Genomic DNA, 20,521 nt, shown 5'->3' on the forward strand with positions numbered 1-20,521 from the left:
TGACATGTATTATTCTGCATTTTACAAATTTGGACCTCTTCTGTATCTCTTTCACCTTAACCAGGACTTTTAAGAGACATTCATGCAAATAAAGTTAGAAGCTGAAAATTAGGTGTCATTCTGTTGTCTCAACTCCAAGTTTCTGTGTTTCTGATATCAATAATTTAGTTATCAAAACAGTGACAATAGAATGTATGTGATGGAGGTGTTCTTAACAATTCTATAATGTCACTGTGCACTGTTCAAGAGATGCCACAAAATTTGAAATCATGGCACAACTTTTTTTTAAAAAAAAGTAGTTTTGGATACAAACCTTACCCCAAAGTTCCAGTGGCACATTTCCCTACTTTTTCAATGTGGTTGTTTCCACTGTTGCTATGAGAGACTGACTATATCAACTGCTCTCTGAAGTAAAAATAAACTGAAAATATTTTTTTAAAGTATTCTCTCTAATCTTTCAGTTATAGTGAGCTTTATTACAAATAATAATAAGTAAGCTGTTTTCAATAGACAGAGGTGTGGCTAGATGGGTAGTGTTCCTTTAAACACCTGTTTCCTTGTCAGTTGGTGGGAGAAGTGATGCGGGCATAGAAAATAATATAGTACAGTTTATGAAGTGCAATAAAATTTTTGCATGAAAAGTTTTGTATAGTACACCAAACTATGGCATTTTATTTTATTGATGTGTCCTCTGAATAAGTAAAGCTATAATCAGATAACATTTGGGAGGTTTGCTTTCCTGTACTACTTTGACTGGATAAAATACAGAAGGCTCTATTCCCCATTAACTTGGTTGTGGTGGGGAAGCATTATCAAAGAGCCGGGTTTACAGTATTCTCTGAAACTTTGGAATTAGTCTGATCTCCTTCAGAACCCATTTCTACAGCCAACCTCCATTTAACAAGAATGATTTGTTCCTAGATTTCATATGTTTTGCTGTGGGCTTTGTGAACTGCATTGTGCTAGAGTAGTGTAGCTGTCTTGATTGGTTGTTCTGATGTAGCTGGGTCCTAAAGCATAGGTGGCTTTGAATTTTCAATGGAAGAAAATTGGTAGTCAGTGGAAGGACAAATATGGGCTGCTGATCTTATGATGGCCTGTCCTATTGCAGAAATGAATTATCACATTTTCTAAAAGAGCTGTAGCCTCTCTACTGCTGCCACCTTTAGACCCAGATTTAGTGAATATAATAATTCAATGAGAGCAAACCAGATCATTGAGAGCAATGTTGCACAGTAATCTGAAAGTGAAATAAAAGATATTTTTCATCACTGATTCTGTGGCCTTCTCGGCTATTATAAAAAAAACTTGAGGTTTTGTACTACTTTGACAGTTGGGGGGCAGTTGCCTTTGATGGAAAGGGGAGGATGGTGACCCAGCTAATTCTGGTGCATAAATTCTAACTAGAATTACTTCTGTCTTGGCCAAAATGAATTTTAGTTAATTATCACTAGGCGTTGACACCTGTTTGTTGTTGGTTGTGTCTGTGGCAAAGGAGACTGCTAAAGTTAGGACTGGATAGCAAGGTGTGGATCACTTGATAAATTGCCCCGTTCTGTACACTCCTTGTGAAGCATCTGGCATAGGCCACTGTTGGAAGACAGGATATTAGTCTAGATGAACCACTGGTCTGACCCACTATGGTCATTCTTATGTCCTTATGAGATGTACTGCTGCGTGTGGTCAGTATACTGTTACTAGTGAACTCTAGTGTCTCATCAGCTCTCTGAGCTGTCTAACGTAGATATTAAACAGAACAACAGAGATCCATTCAACAGGTGAAGGTTTCTGGGGAAAAACATATTTAAAACATATTTGCACATTAGCCCTCTCTGGGTTCTGTTGGAGGAATAAATTGAGTCATTGTAATGCTATGCTGTCTACTACAGGCATGTCTACTTATGTAAGTGGTAGATCAGTAGTACATTTTGATAGATTACGTCATAACTTGTGGAGAGGTTCAGTAATGTTAAATAGATAGCAATCGTGTGTCCTATCTAATTAGGCTCTTATACTGCATTGATAGCCATGGTATCTAAGCATCTTTCCTGGGATGCATAAATGACAAGACTAGCAATTGTCACATGAGTTTATTTTTACATCCATTGTCAGGAGGAAAATCCCATTTTGTTCCTATACACATCACAGTTTGAATCCTAATTGTAAATCACCCAGGGTAGCCGATACCATGTGCTAGAGTTTGTTGTCACTGCTTTCTCGATGGCTTTTCTTAGGAATGGAGGTTAGACATAGGAAAGTGTTTGGAGAAGTCATCTTCATTGAGTGTGGGGGTTTTTTTGGTTGTTTTTTCAAGATTGGATGGACTATCGAATATTTCAGGAGCATTAGCAGTGTCATTTCTCAGAAGGAGTTGATGATGTCCGTTAGTAGCAGACATCGGTCTTTGGTGGTTTTTCGCCAGCAAAAAAGGGCAAGGATCTGTTTCACAGTATTCCTAAAAACTTTTAGCAATTTATGTGTAGTGGAGCCAAACATCTGAAACAGATGATATTGACTAACCCAGATTCCAGCTCACTCTTCCTGTTCTCAAAAAGAAAAGGAGTACTTGTGGCACCTTAGAGACTAACAAATTTATTTGAGCATAAGCTTTTGTGAGCTACAGCTCGCTAAGAAGAACAGCCCACTGTTTTGTATATGATAGTGAGGATAAAAGTTATCTTTTTTTAAAAAAAGTATTAAGTTAATATTCATGAAATTCAGATTGTCTTGTAGATCTGAAGTTCTAGAAAGGAAAAAAAGCTTAGGTATTCTTTTTGGCAAAAAGAGTGGCAATACCTGAAGTGCCAGTTGTTTCTGAAAGTCAACAGTTTTTAAAGTTTCAGCTTGACCTTTCTGGAATTATTAAAATGTTTCACTCCTCTCTTCTGATGTCCCCTGGGTTCTAAATCATATTCTCAATTATTCCTCTTTTGATTAAGTGCACCACTTAATTTAGATTTAAAATTACTTCTGCATAAAATCTAGTATTATCAGTGTTAAATTGTACCAATTTATTGGCATCAGATATACTGAATCACAAGGAAGACTATAGAAAACTTTACACCTACTAAATCTATGTCTCTAGATATTTACATGGTACCATACACACAGTATCTGGAAAAAATAAACTAATCCCTCATCATTTCAAGATACCTCAATATTAAGTTTTGTCACATGTTTAAAGGCTAGTAGCTTCTTCATAGTTGTCTGAATATTATTTAAATTGTGGTAGTGTCTAGAAGTCCAAAGAACAAGACAAATATCTCATTAAATGAAAAAGAGCTTCAGATGTGTAATAGCTTATCAGTTTAAAAAAAAAAAAAAAGTTTTGGCCAAAGGTACAGTTCCATCCCTAAGGGAGAAGAATTTAAAAAAGGATAGAAATATATAGTTCACCTGCAAAAAGGCCTTCTAGAGTACTAAGAAGCCAGTTTAAGCAATTCTGTTTTAGAACTTTTGTTATAAACATGACTTTCAGATTAGGTGTCTAAAAATGTACAAGGAAAAAAGAAAATATAACTAAAGAATTCGATACAACAAAATATTTACAACTATAATCTCTTTTCATTTGTGAAAGATTATCTCTTCAATTTTGCGACTGCTGCTACAAAAAAGATATCTGAATCGGTTGCTGAAACGGCACAAAATATAAAGAGGTCTGTAGAAGAAGGGAAAATTGATACCATCATTGATAAGGTATTTTTTCTGCATTATGTGAAACTGATCTGTAATGTACTCCTAGCATCTGCTTTACTTCAAATGCTATTCGTCAGCATCTGTATAGAGTGTCTCGGCCTGCAAAATGGTCTGCCTTAAACAAACCCCCCAAACTGGTTTTTAAAATTGCAGATTTTTAGGGCTGATTTCACATATTTCTTGAATAAATAGCTAAACAAAATTTGTTTTATCTGACTGAAGTGTTTGTACAGAATGGGCATTTCAAGGAAAGCTGTTAATGAGAAAATCTCTCACAAAAATGTTATCACTATAGCAATCTTAACTGTAAGATTGTTTTAATGTTTTTATTATGTATTAACTATCAAAGCATTACAATATAAACATGATCGGTTAATTTATATAAATATTACAAAAAACTGTTACGTTATTGGGTGATGCTCACTTAATAAGCAGCTACTCAATCTTTTGTTTTCTCCTCATTGTTCAGTGTGTGTCCCTAGGCTTTATTTACTGCACACAAGCAACCTTAATTTCTTAACTCTTGAGTGCTGGACTTTGCAATCTTAATATTCTTTTAACATAGCTAGTTTATTTTTATTTTAAAAAAGTAAACTGAAAAACAGATTCCATCCTGTGGCATCATATTGCCATCTAATGGTTCACCAGCAGGGTTGGAACATCTAGATCAGGGGTCAGCAACCTATGGCACGCGTGCCAAAGATGGCACACGAGCCGATTTTTAATGGCACACTGCTGCCTGCCGAGTCACAGCCACCGGGCCCACTCAGCCCGCTGCTGAACACAGGCCAGGACCCTGGCAGGCAGCGGCAGCATGCCATTAAAATTCCTGTACCACCACCCCACATTCCCACCTGCACCCCTTGCCCCAAATGGCAGCTGCCCAGGTAAGCACTCCACCCCCAAACCTCCTGCCCCAACCCTGAGCCCCCTCCCTCATTCTAGCTCCTGGCCAGACCCTACACCCCAATCCCATCCCTGTGCTCAGTGCACTCCCACCCTCAGCTCAGTGCAGAGAGAGAGGAAGAGAATGGGCTAGAACCAGGGAGAAGGTAGGTACCCACTCTATGTGCACAGGGCCGGGATCCCAGACCGACAGCAGGCTGAGTGGGGCTGGCAGCCGGAACCTTGGCTGGCAGGAGCCAGTGGACGGAACCCCTGAGTGGCAGCAGGCTGAGCCGCTCAGTGCACTGCCAGTCTGGGGTCCCGACCGCCAGTCCCGCTCAGCCTGCTGTCGGTCTGGGGTTCTGGCTGACAGCCCCTTGCCAGCCAGGGTCCTGGCCACATGCCCCGCTCAGCTTGCTGCCGGCCTAGGTGAACAGAACCCCAGGCTGGCAGTGGGCTGAGCAGGCCGGCGGCGTAAAATCTTAAGATTTTAATTTAATTTTAAGTGAAGCTTCTTAAACATTTTGAAAACCTTGTTTACTTTACATACGACAATAGTTTAGTTATATAATATAGACTTAGAGAGAGAGACCTTCTAAAAAAACGTTAAAATGTATTACTGGCACGCAAAACCTTAAATTAAAGTGAATAAATGAAGACTCAGCATACCATTTCTGAAAGGTTGCCAACCCCTGCTCTAGATCCACCACATAGACCTCTTCCATTTGAGCTAACAGAATAACTGATAGCAATAGTAGGTGGTGTTCTCTGTGCATTACAAGGGGATGGGGTGGGATGCTTTTCTAGTGGGTTTTATAGATATTTGCTGTCTCCAGAGGAAATGGTGAGATGCAAATCTTGGGTTCTGTTCCAGGTTCAGGAGGCACACTCTTCTGCCCATTCCCGCAGCCCTGACCCCTACTGTCGCATCACCTCCATCCTGTTTGTGTTCCAGTCCTGTCTTTTCTCCACCCTTGGCTTTTCATCCCTGTCCCAGTCTCCTCACCTAGCCAATCCCAGTCTCTGCTCCTCAGGCTTCTCATTCCAGTCTTCTTGCCCAACAAATCCTAGCCTCATCCTACCAGCTCCTTGTCTCCAGTATCCTAGCCCAACCACTTCCAACCCCCTACCAGCTCATCATCCAATCTTTCTCCCATAACCTGCCCTCTAGTTGTCTCCCAGTTCCAGTCTCCCTCCCTGGGCTTCTCATCCAATCTGTGTCCCAGCTCCTTGTACCTGTCTTTGTCCAGCCAATTCTACTTCTCAGCTTGCATCCCAGCTTTGCATCAGAGCTGTCTCCCCTCATCCTTCCTTTCAACTGTCCCCAGTCTCAGTTTCTGTCTTCCCTCTGCTTCCCCAGACTCCTTATCTCAATCTATTTCCTTTGCCTTCTCTGGATGTCTGGCTCTTGTCCCCTCTGCATTTTCTCCTCCACTGTGTGCGTGCGCGTGCGCGCTTTCAGTTCAGGTTCCTGGACCTGGCATGGTCCTTAGCAGCTCAGAGCTGCAATTTCAGGAAAAGTCCAGCTCAGCGCAGATGGAATCTTTGGGGAATTAAGAAGCTATAATGTAAATCTCTTTTGAGCATGTGCAAAGTAAGATTTTTCAGAGGTTTATAAGTTGGCCAAATTTAAGTAGCTTTTCGCATGGAATGCAAAAGGTACATCCCTGACACAACGGCCACCCGATGCCCAATTTTAAGTCCCTGTTCTAAAGCATGCAGACCCTAGAGCTTTTCAAAGAAAATGTTGTCAGAATTTTTTAACAAGGGTGCAACAATGTATTTTTCCTTAGCCTTATAGTTGGAAATGGCTAGACCATGTTGGTTGAAATTTTCCACAAAAATTGAATCTGGGATAGACACCCATCATGAAAATTACAGTCTGAATGACTACATTTTGGCAACTGAAAACAGTGTTGGGCAGCCTTAATAATAGGCTGTGGTACCAGCCCAACCTATATTATTATTCATCTGGTAAACTTTTCAAATCCTGGGAAAAAGAGTAAGTGAGATTGAGTTTTGTAAATGGTTGCATATAAATGGGTGTATGTGGTGAACTCTTTGTAGTAACAGAGTAACAAAGGGACAGGAACAATAGAAGAGGGTGGAGAAAACAATGGAAGGAAACAAAGAAAATAGACACTGATTACAACATAGGAAAATATACACCATAATCTGTTATCTGTTTTTCAAGCCTTTCTGTGATCATAAACCCCAGGTGGCATGAATATCTTGTCTGTTTTCTGACATTTGTATGATTTAGGATTTTCTTTTAAATTATCCTCAGGTCTGTGTGTGCAAGAGTTGTTCTAAAATTTTTAACGAGTTTTTCTTTATGTATTGTCTATGATGAGAATTTTATAATGTTTTCTATTGCTGTATCTTGTCTTTTGGGCATGAGAAGTATAAGCTTCCGTTCATATCTCTTGTTTGTTTCAGTGCTTCTGTCATTTCCATTTGTGTAACGTATTGTTATAGTGTAAATGAGAACACTACCATTTTCTAGCATTTCTTACAGTACTGTATCTGTAAGCTTGATTGTGTTCTTATACAACTTCCATAATTATTTTGTGAAATAATGTTTTTATTTTAATTATAGTCTGCCAATGGCTTCTTGTGAGTTTCTGTCCTTTGAAAAATATGTTGTCACTATGATGCTGGACATATTGATTCATTCTTTTGTGATGATACCATAGTCTGAGTCCCTTATGTGAAAGGAAGTTTCAGCAACTGTGACTGTAGAACTGCATGCAAAGGCAACGATTAAGCTTGTCCTTGGGTATGTCAGGAGAACTGTCTGGGACATAGTTTACTGTTCATGAACTTAATCATAAAACTTTTTCAAATAAAAAGGAAAAAAACGTGTACTGTATTTGGAAGTATCCTCTAGAAAGCAGGATATATAAGAATGGCACCGGCCATTATATGTATGGGGTTGGGGAGTGGACAGTAAGAGAAGAAGGGTGTTAGAAAGGGGAAAGATGCATTCAGATGGGAAAATGGAGAGACTAACAAAAGGAGGAAGGTACTGCTCTGAATGATTTGAAGCAGTGCATACTTTGGTGTGTGTAGTGTTTTGGGTTGGCAAGAAAGGTCTTGCATTGTTGCCTGATGCCTTGCTTCTCCACTGGATTCGCTAATAGAGCAGCATCCAACTCTGGCCCACAAGGAGGAATGGTATGGTGCAGGGCCTGGATAACTGAAAGTAAGAGATGCAGAAAGAACTTGTGTAACCCTCTCAGTAAAAACACAGATTCTAACAGAAATAAAGGTATGATGGAGGAAGAGGGGAAAAAACTCTAAAAATACAAATGAAGAGAGACTGAGAAATACAATAGTGAATTACTTCATTTTGGGGGGAGATGGAGTCAAGAAGCAGTGTAATTAATGGGGGTTTATTGATAACAATTACATTGAAAAAACAATATCTTCCCTTTAAAACCTTAGATTTCTTTCTTACCCCACTTGAAGATGTTATGACTAAAGGATGAAATTCCCTGACCTCTTTTCTGCCAGTAAAAATGAAATCATACATCTTTGTATGATAACCCTCCCTGCTCCTTGTACTTCTTTGTATTCACATTTCAAGATTAATAACAACTAAAGTTATTTGCTTCCTTAATTTAAAGATTGATTCACGCCTCAAACAGTCAACGAGATTCACTCTGGCCCTAAGGCTGGAGTGTTTTGAGGGATGGAGGCCTTTTGGGGAATTTAGCTGAATTGTCCCCACTGTCTGGGGACCTGACTGTAACCTTGAACTTAATTGACTGGGAAGAGGGAAGGCAGCTATCCAACCTGCCTTTTAAATGCCACGGGGAGTTGAGAATCAGAACTTTGTAGATTGTATGGGACATTGTATAACAAACCATGACTTTTTTTTTTTTTAATTCAAAGCGCTGTGTATCTCATCTTATTTGGAGTTAGAAATGATCATGCCTTTTCCAAAATCTACTAGTAAAGTGAAACTTGCCATAAAAACCTCACATGGAAAATTCTGTCTTTAAATACCATTGATCTCAGGAGTTGAATACACATGAGAGTAGGAATGTGGCCCCTGGGCACTATGTTGGAGTCTGAACTAATGTAGTTCTGGCACACATCTGCAATTGTAAATGGGGGAGGGGGAGGAAAAACATATCAGGAAGGTTACCTGATGCCTCTTTATTATCCACAAAGTAGTAATTTTCCTAGAAAATTATCTATCCATAGATGACTTCAGAAGCTGGTTTCTTAGGCCTAATATGCCATTTTCTTGTGAGGCTACGTTAAATCAATTACATTAATTCCCAATTATGGCTGAAATTTTACACAGAAAAACAGGAAATCCAGTTATAGTTCTCAGTATCTAGAACTTTGCCCACTGAGCATATGAAGTACTATGTATTTACTGGTGTTAATAAATTCATAAACCAATAGATTTTAAGGCCAGAAGGGTCCATTGTGATCCATTTATATAACACAGCGCATAGAATTTCTCCCATTGATATCTGCATCAAGCCCAAATATTGGTGAACGAGCAAGAACTTATCCTTTAGAAAGGCATGATTTAAAGACTCCAAGTGATGGAAAAATTACCTCATCCCTTGGTAATATGTTCCATTAGTTAAGAATCTGAGTGTTTAAAATTTGCATCTTATTAACAGTTCATAGTTTTTTTTGACTTCAGCTTCCTGACATTAGAACTTTTTATGCCTTTGTCTGGTAGACTTAAACAGCCCACTAGGGTTGGATATCTTCTCTCTGTGTTGGTACTTAGACTGTGATCAAGTTGCCTCTTAACCTTCTCTTGACTAAACTAAATAGATTGAAATCCTTAAGTCTTTCATAGTAAGGTTCATTTCGCAGAGCATGCTCCTAGCTCTACTATGAGACTTCTCAGTATTTTTTTTTCCAGTTTTAACATTAATTTGCAATACAGTAAATTCTTGATTATCCAGATTTAATGCAGGACATTGAATAATTCCTTGATTACTGAAAATTATTAAATGTCACAGAGCGGAAGTATGACTGTATATTAGGTAAGCACAGTTTCTCTGCCAAATTCTAGGGGTTTCTTTGGGAACCGTACATTTTGAATTTGGTGACTTGTAAGATCTTAACTGCAACATTGTGTTTGATGTTTTTATTCCCTGTGTTTAATTTCCCCTCTCTTCTTTTAAAATATGATCTGGGTGTGTTTGAATGGGTAATACTTTTTAAAGTAGGCACCTTTATTTAAATATGCAGATGTTCAGGGAATCTATGCATTGTGTGTACTTAAGTGGATAAGAAAATAACATATTGCATGTGCACAGTACACTGACACCTTCATGAAATTTTTTTTTCAATGTTGGTAAACTATGCATATCACTTTGGAGGACCATACACACGAGTTTCAGCTCTTAAAGAGAAAACTGAGTTTTGGGTGCAGTTAAGGGGTAAGGGGCTGAACAATTAGTATGACGTCTTCTTGCTTAGCTATCTTGCAAAAGAGTAAGGCCTCAAGTATAACTAAAGTGTCATTTTAAGTTGAAATGTATTTCAAATTATTTACTCTCTGAATATTATTAGACAACTCTGTAACATATTCCATTTCCTTTCATTCTTTAAGTGAATTTATCTTTTCTTATAGACAATTATTGGAGACTTTCAGAAAGAACAAGAGAAATTTGTTCAAGAAAAGCACACAAAAAAGTCAGGTATTGAATATTTATTATTTAAATGTAGGTCTTTTACTAAAGATAACTAACACGTTTCACTAAATTTTGATGAAAGCTACATAGATCAGCTTAGTCTCAGTAGAATTAAACCTAATCCTTGTGACAAAAAAAGATGACCTATGGAAATTCGGTATAATGCACAATAGTTGTATATCAGGATTTCAGTAAGTGCATTTTTGGGAAGAGATAAGGGATCACTAGTTGAAACTTAGCTAAAACAAGTTAACTATACAGCTAATCCAGCATTTTCTACTAAATTCAGCAAACATATTTAATATAATAATTGAAAATCAGTGGGATTGATCTCTTGTGACTTATTTTGAACCTCAGGTTGTTATATTTTGTGAGGAGGCAGGCAGTCTGATTGCCTGTCACTTGGGCTGTCTACTAGCAGTGAAACACGTTACTAGATGGAATGAATAACATAAGGTGTGGGTGCCACTCTAGCATTTCATTAGTTTCTCTGTGGGATGTGCTCTACTTATTGTTCCAGGGAAAATTGCTTTCTCTAAGGTTTGTAAATTATATGTGATCAAATCCTTCTTGGGTTATGCATCTCTGTACAATTAGATAAGAATGGCAATATCTGGTTAGACTAATGGTCCATCTAGCCCAGTTTCCTGTTTTCTAATAGTGGCCAGTACCAGATGCTTCAGAGGGAATAAAAAGAACAGTGTTATTATTGAGTGAGCCATCCCTTGTTGCCCAGTCACAGTTTCTGGCAGTCAGAGATTCCGGGACACCCAGAGCATGGGGTTGCATTCCTGACCATCTTGGCTAAGACTTTCATGAACTTCTGTAATTCTTTTTTGAACATAGTTATGCTTTTGGCCTTTACAACGTTCCATGGCAACAAGTTCAACAGATTTGATTGTGTATTGTGTGAATTACTTCCTTATGTTTGTTTTAAACCTGCTGCCTATTAAAGAGTGAGATCACTGGGTCTGCTTATGTGAGTAAGGCAGGCAGAATTTGTCCCTGCATTGGTTAGGTCATTAAAGTATTGCTGGATAGAAAAGTGTATTGCATTTTGACATAGATCTCTTTTTAACCTTGAATATGTTGATGGTTTCAAATGGATCATGCTGAAGTTTGTCATACTATTTGCCGTTATTAATATATATTATTAGATACTATGTTAAGTATGCATTTATAGTCACACCTAGAGATTTAATCTTTACTTTATGTATAAGTAATACAGTGTATCCTCCCCAAACTTACACTCACTTTTGGACTACCCTTCAAACTTCTCTGAACATTTTAAAGTAAATCTGTAAATTAGCATTAAACATTATAAAATACACCTCTTATTTTGGTAAATCTAATTTTTTTGTATCCCCTTTAGTGCCCCCCCCAAAAAAAGTGAAGGTTGGGCATTTGGAAATTGATTCATTTATGTATTATTCCAAAAACAGAAATATGGGCTATTGTTAAAGTTTATCAGCACAATTTGTATTCATGAATGCTAACCATAACCATTTCTATTTTAACTATAATCTTTTAAATCTCTTCTAAAATACTTTTGTCAAATTAATCTTATAACATGTATTTTACAATGCATATTGTCATATTATTGTGCATTGATTATTTTCAACAGAGAATAGGTTGTACAATATATTTTTTTCCTGATAAATCTCCAATGGGAAACTGACAGAAAGCATTCTTTATCAAAAGGGCAGTTGTACAGTTCAGCCAATTATGCACCACAATGCTATATTGATTGAGCTATTGGCAGTAGTCCTGGCCTAGAACATTTTGGAAGAAGTAATAAAATGTTGATTAAAAATAATTCTTGCTGAATTTTTTCTTTTTTTGACCAGCTCTAATAAGCAAAGACTCATTCCCATAACTCATCTGCCATACCTTGAGATCTGTTGTAAAAAAAAAAAACGGAAATTAAACTAATGTACTAAAGTGAGCGCAGTTCTGAAACAATTTGTTTTAAAGATGTCCTGTTTCCATTTAATTTTTCAGCTGGGTGACGGCTACACAGGGACCCCCTGGGCTCAGCTGTCTTTCTGGCATTGTGTGTTGCTCTGTCTTAGTATAAATATTTTTGTATTTAAATTTTATTTTTTCCTCTTTAATGACAGAAGCAGCAGTGCCTCCTTGGGTAGATAGCAATGAAGAAGAAACAATTCAACAACAAATCTTGGCCTTATCAGCAGTAAGTTTCTTGTTTGTTGTTAAAGCTGTCTTTTATTTTGATTAAAACATATACAGTAATTCCTCACTTAAAGTCGTCCCGATTAACGTTGTTTCGTTGTTTTGTTGCTGATCAATTGGGGAACATGCTCGTTTAAAGTTTGTGCAATGTTCCCTCATAATGTCATTTGGCAGCCACCTGCTTTGTCCACTGCTTGCAGGAAGAGCAGCCTGTTGCAGCTAGCTGGTGGGGTCTTGGAACAAGGGTGGACCTGCAGCCCCCCATCAGCTCCCCGCTCCTTTCAGTTTCCTGTGCAACAGCCACCCAGCAGGCTATCAATTGCTGGCAGAGCAGCTCTCCCTCCCCCCACTGCCATGTGCTGCTCCTGCCCTCTGCTTTGGAGCTGCTCCTGGGAGCCTCCTGCTTGCTATGCAGGGGAGGGAGTAAGAAGGGAGGAGGCACAACAGGGCTCAGGACAGAGAGCTGGCCGCAGAGGCTGTGTCAACGTCCTGCTCTTTTTAAAGGCAATGTACTTAGTGTGGTGTTGGCATACTTGAAGGGGCAATGTGCATCACACACTCACACACACAGTGTCTCTATCTGCCATGCTGTCTCCCCTCCCTCCATTCCTGCTGCCTTGTAGAGTGTGAGGCTACATTAACAACAATGTGTTTAACCCTTGAGGGCTCAGCCGAATTTAGCAGTAAGACATTCCCTGGGAAATATCCCCACCTGCTAACTTCACTACTTCAACCAAGCTTCACAATCATCATTGCTGTGTACAGTATTAAATTGTTTGTTTAAAACTTGTGTGTATTTATATATATATATAATATTATAATTTTTTTTTTTTGTCTGGTGAAAAAAAATTTCCCTGGAACCTAACCCCCCCATTTACATTAATTCTTATGGGGAAGTTGGATTCGCTTATTATCATTTCGCTTAAAGTCGCATTTTTCAGGAACATAACTACAACATTAAGTGAGGAGTTACTGTACCTTCAGTAATTTCATCACTTATCAAAAAATTAGACTACATTGTGTATATGCATACAAAATTTAGATACAGCATGATGTTTGTCTGGTTACCAATCACATGCCTGAAGCAACTTCTGGGCCAAAACAGAGTTGGAAAAATGTATCCTCCTATTTACACTTTTGTCTTTAACAGAAAGTTACATGGTTGTGATGCTAAAGAAATATGTAGGGTGAGAGATGGTCTGGTATGTCAAACGTGATATAGTTTCTCTGATGTCAGTTAATAACTGTAGCATGTTCTTCAAAGGACAGGCGAAACTTTCTGCGTGACCCACCAGCAGGTGTTCCGTTTAACTTTGACTTTGACCAGATGTACCCCATCGCTATGGTAATGTTACAAGAAGATGAGCTCCTGAACAGGATGAGATTTGATCTTGTCCCTAAACAGTAAGCAATTTCTGATTATATTCGTGTACAATCACTCCCTTAATTTGTCTTTTAATTTCTAATCTTAACTTCCCTAAATTATTCATCTTCCCTCTCAACCTCCCTCACTTTACCTTTTGATTCCTTCTGCTACACATTTTGTTTTTAATAAATACAAGTTATACACAGCTTGTCTTGCATATATGGAATTTTGTGAATGAAATATAAGCATGCCTTTTATGTTGGTCCATAAATAAGGAATACTGGTATTAAAACTTTTAAAAGAACATATCCAGTCAATACAATACAATTTCCTATTTTTCCCAAGGTATTTTTAATTGTAGCCATTTCTTTAATATAGTAGGTGCTTAAATTGAAGAGAGAGACTCCTCCACTTTACATTTCCATCTCTGGCTTTTATCATCTTAGACTGTTGTTATTTATTACTTGAGTATAAAATTTGAATTGTTCAAAACTTTTTTCTTTGAGAACAAAAAACATTCACGCAGATATAGATTGTTATAAACAAATAGTTAGAAGTTCTCTTTTGTGAAGTTCTTTTCCTGATTTTATTAGGTGCTTTAGGCTCTTGACTCTCCTTAATGTTTTGAGTTATTTCCACAGAGGTGAGATAACTTGGCATAGGCCATTTAAAGTATAGGTGGTCAAGATTCTCTTGGTATTCTCTCTCTTTCTCTCTCTCTCTCATTCCATGTGTTGTCTTATTTGTTTTTGTTTTTTAACAACCAACTTTTTTTTACATTCTTTGCTTGCTTGGAACCATGCAGAATGTGAAAGACTTATTTCTCTCAATTTAAGCACCAGTTTTTCCTGGTTACACCAGATTAAGGCTCTACAACAACTTCCAATCAATTTACTACTTTGAATGTGACCAGCTCTAAATTAATAAAAATAGCAAAAGCCAAAGTTCATTTTATAGAAAGATTTGTTATTCCAGATTGCGGAAACTTTTGTTGTTGTTCTTGTGCTTGTTTAGCTTGAATTGTTTATAATTACACACATTATTAAAATTGTAAAGTCAAGCACTCAAAAGATAGGAAATGCCAGAATTAAGGTTTCCTGTGCAACCTACATTTACAGAATCATAGGACTGGAAGGGACCTTGAGAGGTCATCTAGTCCAGTCCCCTGCACTCATGGCAGGACCAAGTATTATCTAGACCATCCTGACAGGTGTTTGTCCAACCTGCTCTTAAAATCTCCAATGATGGAGATTTCACAATCTCCCTAGGCAATTTATTCCAGTGCTTAACCATCCCAACAGTTAGGAAGTTTTTCCTAATGTCCAATCTAAATCTCCCTTGCTGCAATTTAAGCCCATTGCTTCTTGTCCTATCCTCAGCGATTAAGAACAATTTTCTCCCTCCTCATAATAACTTTTATGTACTTGAAAACTGTTATGTCCCCTGTCAGTCTTCTCTTTTCTAGACTAAACAAACCCATTTTTTTCAATCTTGGCTCATAGGTTATATTTTCTAGATCTCTAATCATTTTTGTTGCTCCTCTCTGGACTTTCTCCAATTTGTCCACATCTTTCCTGAAATGTGGCGCTCAGAACTGGACACAATACTCCTGTTGAGGCCTAATCAGCGCGGAGAAGAGCCCCCTTGTACGAATATATTACAATAGTTTGGTGATCGTGTAATTAAACACTATATTTCCCGCCCCCACAGGGACCCCTGCATCATTCAGTGCACAGGATGAGCAACCCTCAATTAACGAGCAGCTAGCTATTCATTATTTTGCTTTCTCTTCATTGTCTCCTCAGTGGTGTGGTCTTATGATGTATTTATTACACACTATTCAAACCCTGCTCTGATGACAGAATTATTAATTTCCTGATGGACTTTTCTATGGTGCTCTTCGCTATAATATCAGTGTTTCACAAACATTAATTCGTTTATTTTTCACAACACCTCTATGTGGTTAGTGCCTATTATCCCAATCTGTAAAATAGGGTCAAGACCTAGATATAAACATCAAAAATATCCACTAATTCACGGTTCCCAATTTGAGACATCTATGATCTGATTTTTCAGAATACTTAGTATTACTTAGCACTGAATATGTTCAAAGCACAGCTCCCATTTACTTAAGTTGCAGCTGTGAGTGCTCAGCTCTTTGGTGGAGGTAGAGATAGAATCCAAGTTCTTCAGGGCAGCATTCAACTTCCTTAAGTGTGAGACCATACTTTATCTTCCTGCATGTCCTTCCCTCATTCACTACACACTTTCCAACTTCTGGTATATACGAGGCAGGGATCTTGCAGACAACAGTCATCTTTACTACACAAATCTGATTATCCACACAGCGCCATCCATCCTGTTCACTGACTAAGGCAGGTTTCCTGTGGGGGAAAGTAGTATATGATCATGTAATTGAAAAATGTATGATACTTATATGCACAAGGGGAGGCAAATTAAGGTTTCACAGGCACTTTAATTCTGGCATTTCCTAATTTTTGAGGGCTTGATTTAGTAACCTTTATGTTCTTTTAACATGGGGTGAAGGGATTGTGTGTAATTTCTTAGCTTTCATAAAAGTAAACTGAAAAAAATAGAAATGGCACCATATTGACATCCCAGTGGTTCATCAGCAGGTTGGAACCTTTAGATGTACCACACAGACCTCTGCCACTTGAGTTAACAAAGTAACTGATAGCAGTAGTAAGTTATCCTCCCCTATGTGGACCAGCACTATGTGGTTGAAGGTTTTAGCTCTGAAGCGCTAACAATTCTCTACTTAGCATGTGCAAACTGACAGTTTTCAAAGGCTTGTAACTTGTCAAATTTGGATGGATTTTCAGAGGAACAGCAAAAGGCACATCCCTGAGACAAATGCCATCCCCTACCATATTTTAAGTCCCTGCCACAAAACATGGGGGACTCTAGAGCTTCTCAGTGAAAAAGTTGTAAGTGGTTTTTTTTTAACATTGCAAAAAGTACTTTTTCCCTAAGCTCATTCTAAGAAACAGCTGAACCATTTTATCTGAAACTTTCCCCAAAAATTCAGCCTGAGCTGACACCCAGTATGGAAAATTTCAGTCAAAACAGTTAGTTTGGCAAAGTTATATGTAATTGAAACAGGGTCTTACAAAGGGTAGTGTTGGACAATTTTATCAGTAGTGCAGCCAGCTTTGCCTATAACACAAACATTCTCAGTTGTTTTGCCCACTCGAGTTCCTCTTCCTCCCCTCTTTTTTTTTAAAAGGAGCATCTCATGTGGAATACTTTGCCTATTACCGTGTTACATCCTGTGTTCCCTCTAAGCTGCGCGCCTGTGTGGCTGTGCAGCACTCCAAGTGCCGCGCAGGGGCGCATAACCTCGGCAACAGAGGGAGGGAGTGGGGCAGGACTGAAGAACAGCGGCGGGGACTGCTGTGAAGTGGGAGATGGTCAGGGCTGGGCAGCTGGAGGGGAACTGGGCAGTGCCAGCCACCCTGGCTGATGGGGAGGGGGCAGCGGTGGCACACCTCTCCCTGCAGCAGGTAGGCTCAGTACCAGGCAGATACCCATGCCTGCCCTGCCCCAGGACTTGCAGGGCCGTTGCACAGCACCCTACCCTCTGATTTTTGCATAACACCTGCCCCATCCTGCTCCCCTGGGCAGTGCTGCATTGCCGGGATGGGGATGATCATCTGTCCTGCTCTCCCCACCCCTCGCTCGGAAGAGCAGATGCTTGGTGTTGTGGATGGCTGCGAAGTGGCTGGGAGTTCAGGGCGGTAACCAAGGGACCGGGAGAAAAGCAGCTGAGCTGCCTGGGCCGTGCTTAGTGCAGCTGCAACCCCAAGTGAGTAGCACCAGCAACTTCTGGTTCTGCTTCAACACACCGGGCAAGGTTGTGATTGGCACATGAGGGAATCTGCACTGGGAAACCGGGGCTCAGGAGTATTGTGGCTGGGGAGAGAAGAAGCAACTTCTCTGGGCACAAAGGCATGGGTCTGAATCTGGGCTACTGATGCTGTATGCACTCTACAGAAGTGGAGGGAGAGTGCTGAAATAGCTAGGGATGATTATTTTAAAGCAAAATTTTAATCACACTTCAACTCTGGACACTGCATTGTTCCTTCAACCCCCTTCCTTCCTTTCTTTTTTATTGTTGTTGAAAAGCTCATGCAATTCCTTAGCGAGACATCCAAGTTGTTATCAAGTCCTTTTAAAAAAAAAAAAAAAATGTTGCTATAAATCAATCAGTGCACTCTATCAGGAGTTTGGCTGCAACATAGTCTAAAAAAGAAATGATTAATCAACCGTTGTGTCTCAAAAAAGCCAGCAGTTATTTTCTGTGTAGATTTTTAGTGGCACAAGTCTGTGCTTTTTTAAAATCATGTAATTAAGGTTTTTTTTAAAAAAAAATGAAAAAAAAAATGAAGAATTAAAAGAAACTGAAGATGCCCCAGTTGCAAGTTTTTACTTGGAAACTAATTAAAGGCTACCTGTAGATAATCTTCAAGAGTCTAGATAAATAACTTGCACATCCAAAGAAAGTGATCTCTCAGGAATTTTTGCAGGGAAAGCCTGATCTTTGTGGGTATGTATGGTGTTTGATTTGAATCGTTAAACTTTGCGGAAATACTTCCTAAACAAAGGGATTTGTTATTAATCTATTTCGGTCCTTCATTGTATGCTAACTCCTGTTGCAAAACACTCCCATGAACTTTGTGCTGAATAAATTGGCAAATGCTGACCATCAGTTCAATGTGTAGAAATAGCAATCCACTGAGATAATGTAATAATCAATACTGCATTTCTATAAGATCCATGTAGTTTCACAATCCACTGTGTTAGAATCAGGTAATTTTCTCCTTTTGAATATAAATGTCCTATGTATTTTTTAATATGAGGAGAACACTTTAATGGTGTATGTTCTGCTGTTAGTACTGGAGTAATTTCTTTTCAAATATATGCTCTCTGTGTAGAACTCACTTTAAAGAACAGGTTTCAGAGTGGTAGCCATGTTAATCTGTATCAGCAAAAAAAAAAAAAAAAAAGTACTTGTGGCACCTTAAGTACTCCGTGTTTTTTTTTTTTTTTTTTTTTTTTTCATTTTAAAGAAGTGATTCAAATTTTCAGATTTTATGCTTTTCTAGCAGGTCTCGGCTATGAAGCTTGTACAAAAAGATTTGGATTTTGTTTGCAGATTTCACGTTAATAGAATACTGTGTACAAATACTTCACTGCACAATTATACTCCAGATATTTTGTTTTCAAACTGACAGAGTGAACATTTGATGTTGCCAGACAGCAGGTGGACTGAATTTTTAAATGTATTGAACTTGAAGGTGACACTCCAGGTTTAAATATGCTGCTGATTGTAGATTTTTGAAAGTATTCAACTCTACTAGGGACAAATTCTGCCATTGTTAGTTAAGCAAAACTCCCATGGGCTTTCTGCTTAAGTGAGGAGCCCAAACTTTGGCTCTTGTTTAAATTGCTGCCTTACCATTAATGAAAAAAACAGTTGGGTTAAACTATACTATATAATATGTGAGGGTGATTTATATCTAGGTTTTTTGTTTCTACTGGTGGCGCACATCCGCATATTACCTTGATATTGGTGCGCACAAAATTCATTCCGCACATGGATGGAAAAAATTAGAGGGAACACTGATTACATCCAACTCAGTCTATGGCATTTAGTATCATAGGGACACAATTTTGTAAGTGCTTGCTTTTTATGAGACATTCCATTGACTTTAGTGATGTGTGTAGGTTTGGACCTTTAGTTAAGGACTGCTTTACGCAGCTGATGCACAGAGGGCAGGCACAGAAAATATTGCATGTTGCAGCTACTTTAGTTACCTTGAAAACAGTTTTAAACTTTGTAATATAAATTCAACAAGCAAGACAAAAATGTAAGACGCCATGTCTGTTGGTGCAACACCATGAGGGAGCGGTGCTGTTCAGAGGGAGCAAATAGTAATCCTTTTATCCTAGATCTGCTGCTCTCCACAAAGCTAGTAGAGCTCTGATCCCACTAATAGCCCAGCCCAGGCAAAGTGTTTGTACCTTATCAAAGGCGATGAGACTTTGGAGAGGGGAGATAAGCCAAGACTAGAGTTGGGATTCATGTGGTTTTGTTTTGCCTCGCTGAAAAGTAGGAGTTGGTAGTATGGTCTTTTGAAGATAATAATGTACATCAGCTTGTTTATTATGCTAATCTTTTTTCTCTAAGAAAATACACTGTTAACTCCATTTTAAGTAGAAATATGTAACAGTAACTTAAGAGGCGGGAGACTCATGTAGTGGTTGGTTTTTTTAAACTGTGTCTCCATATGTCAGGGTATTCAAAGCTTATGTTACACTTCAGAGTACTCCAGACACTTGAGAAGGTGGAAACAAAACTCTGCCCTTACTCCTGTAAGCCATGACACTACCTTTGACTACAGTAGCTTTCAGTGTGTTTTTTTACCTTGCTTGCTTGCTAACTGTAAACTTTCCACAAATCAAATGTAGTCGTTAAAGCTATGTAGTCATAAAAACCTATATTTGTGTTTTTCTTTAGTGTAAAGGAGGAGGTGTTTTGGAGAAATTATTTCTACCGGGTCTCCCTAATTAAACAGTCCGCACAGCTCACTGCACTGGCTGCTCAACAGCAAGTTGTAGGAAAGGAGGAGAACAATGGCAGGAAAGAGGATATACAGCTGACAGGTACAGAAAGTATTTGTTT

At 38.6% G+C, this 20,521-nt stretch overlaps 1 protein-coding gene across 1 annotated transcript in view; it reads left to right on the plus strand.

Moving 5' to 3' along the window:
- The window catches only part of SYAP1 (synapse associated protein 1), a 34,096-nt gene that overhangs the window by 1,847 nt on the left and 11,728 nt on the right, over positions 1–20,521 (plus strand). The window contains exons 2-6 of the mRNA XM_038395979.2: positions 3,578–3,696; positions 10,196–10,262; positions 12,377–12,450; positions 13,714–13,853; positions 20,357–20,502. Of these exons, the coding sequence (XP_038251907.1) occupies positions 3,578–3,696; positions 10,196–10,262; positions 12,377–12,450; positions 13,714–13,853; positions 20,357–20,502 (546 nt within the window). The remainder of the gene's footprint in view (positions 1–3,577; positions 3,697–10,195; positions 10,263–12,376; positions 12,451–13,713; positions 13,854–20,356; positions 20,503–20,521) is intronic.

The sequence above is a fragment of the Dermochelys coriacea genome, chromosome 1 (genome assembly GCF_009764565.3).
Source record: "Dermochelys coriacea isolate rDerCor1 chromosome 1, rDerCor1.pri.v4, whole genome shotgun sequence".
Taxonomy (NCBI): Eukaryota; Metazoa; Chordata; order Testudines; family Dermochelyidae; genus Dermochelys; species Dermochelys coriacea.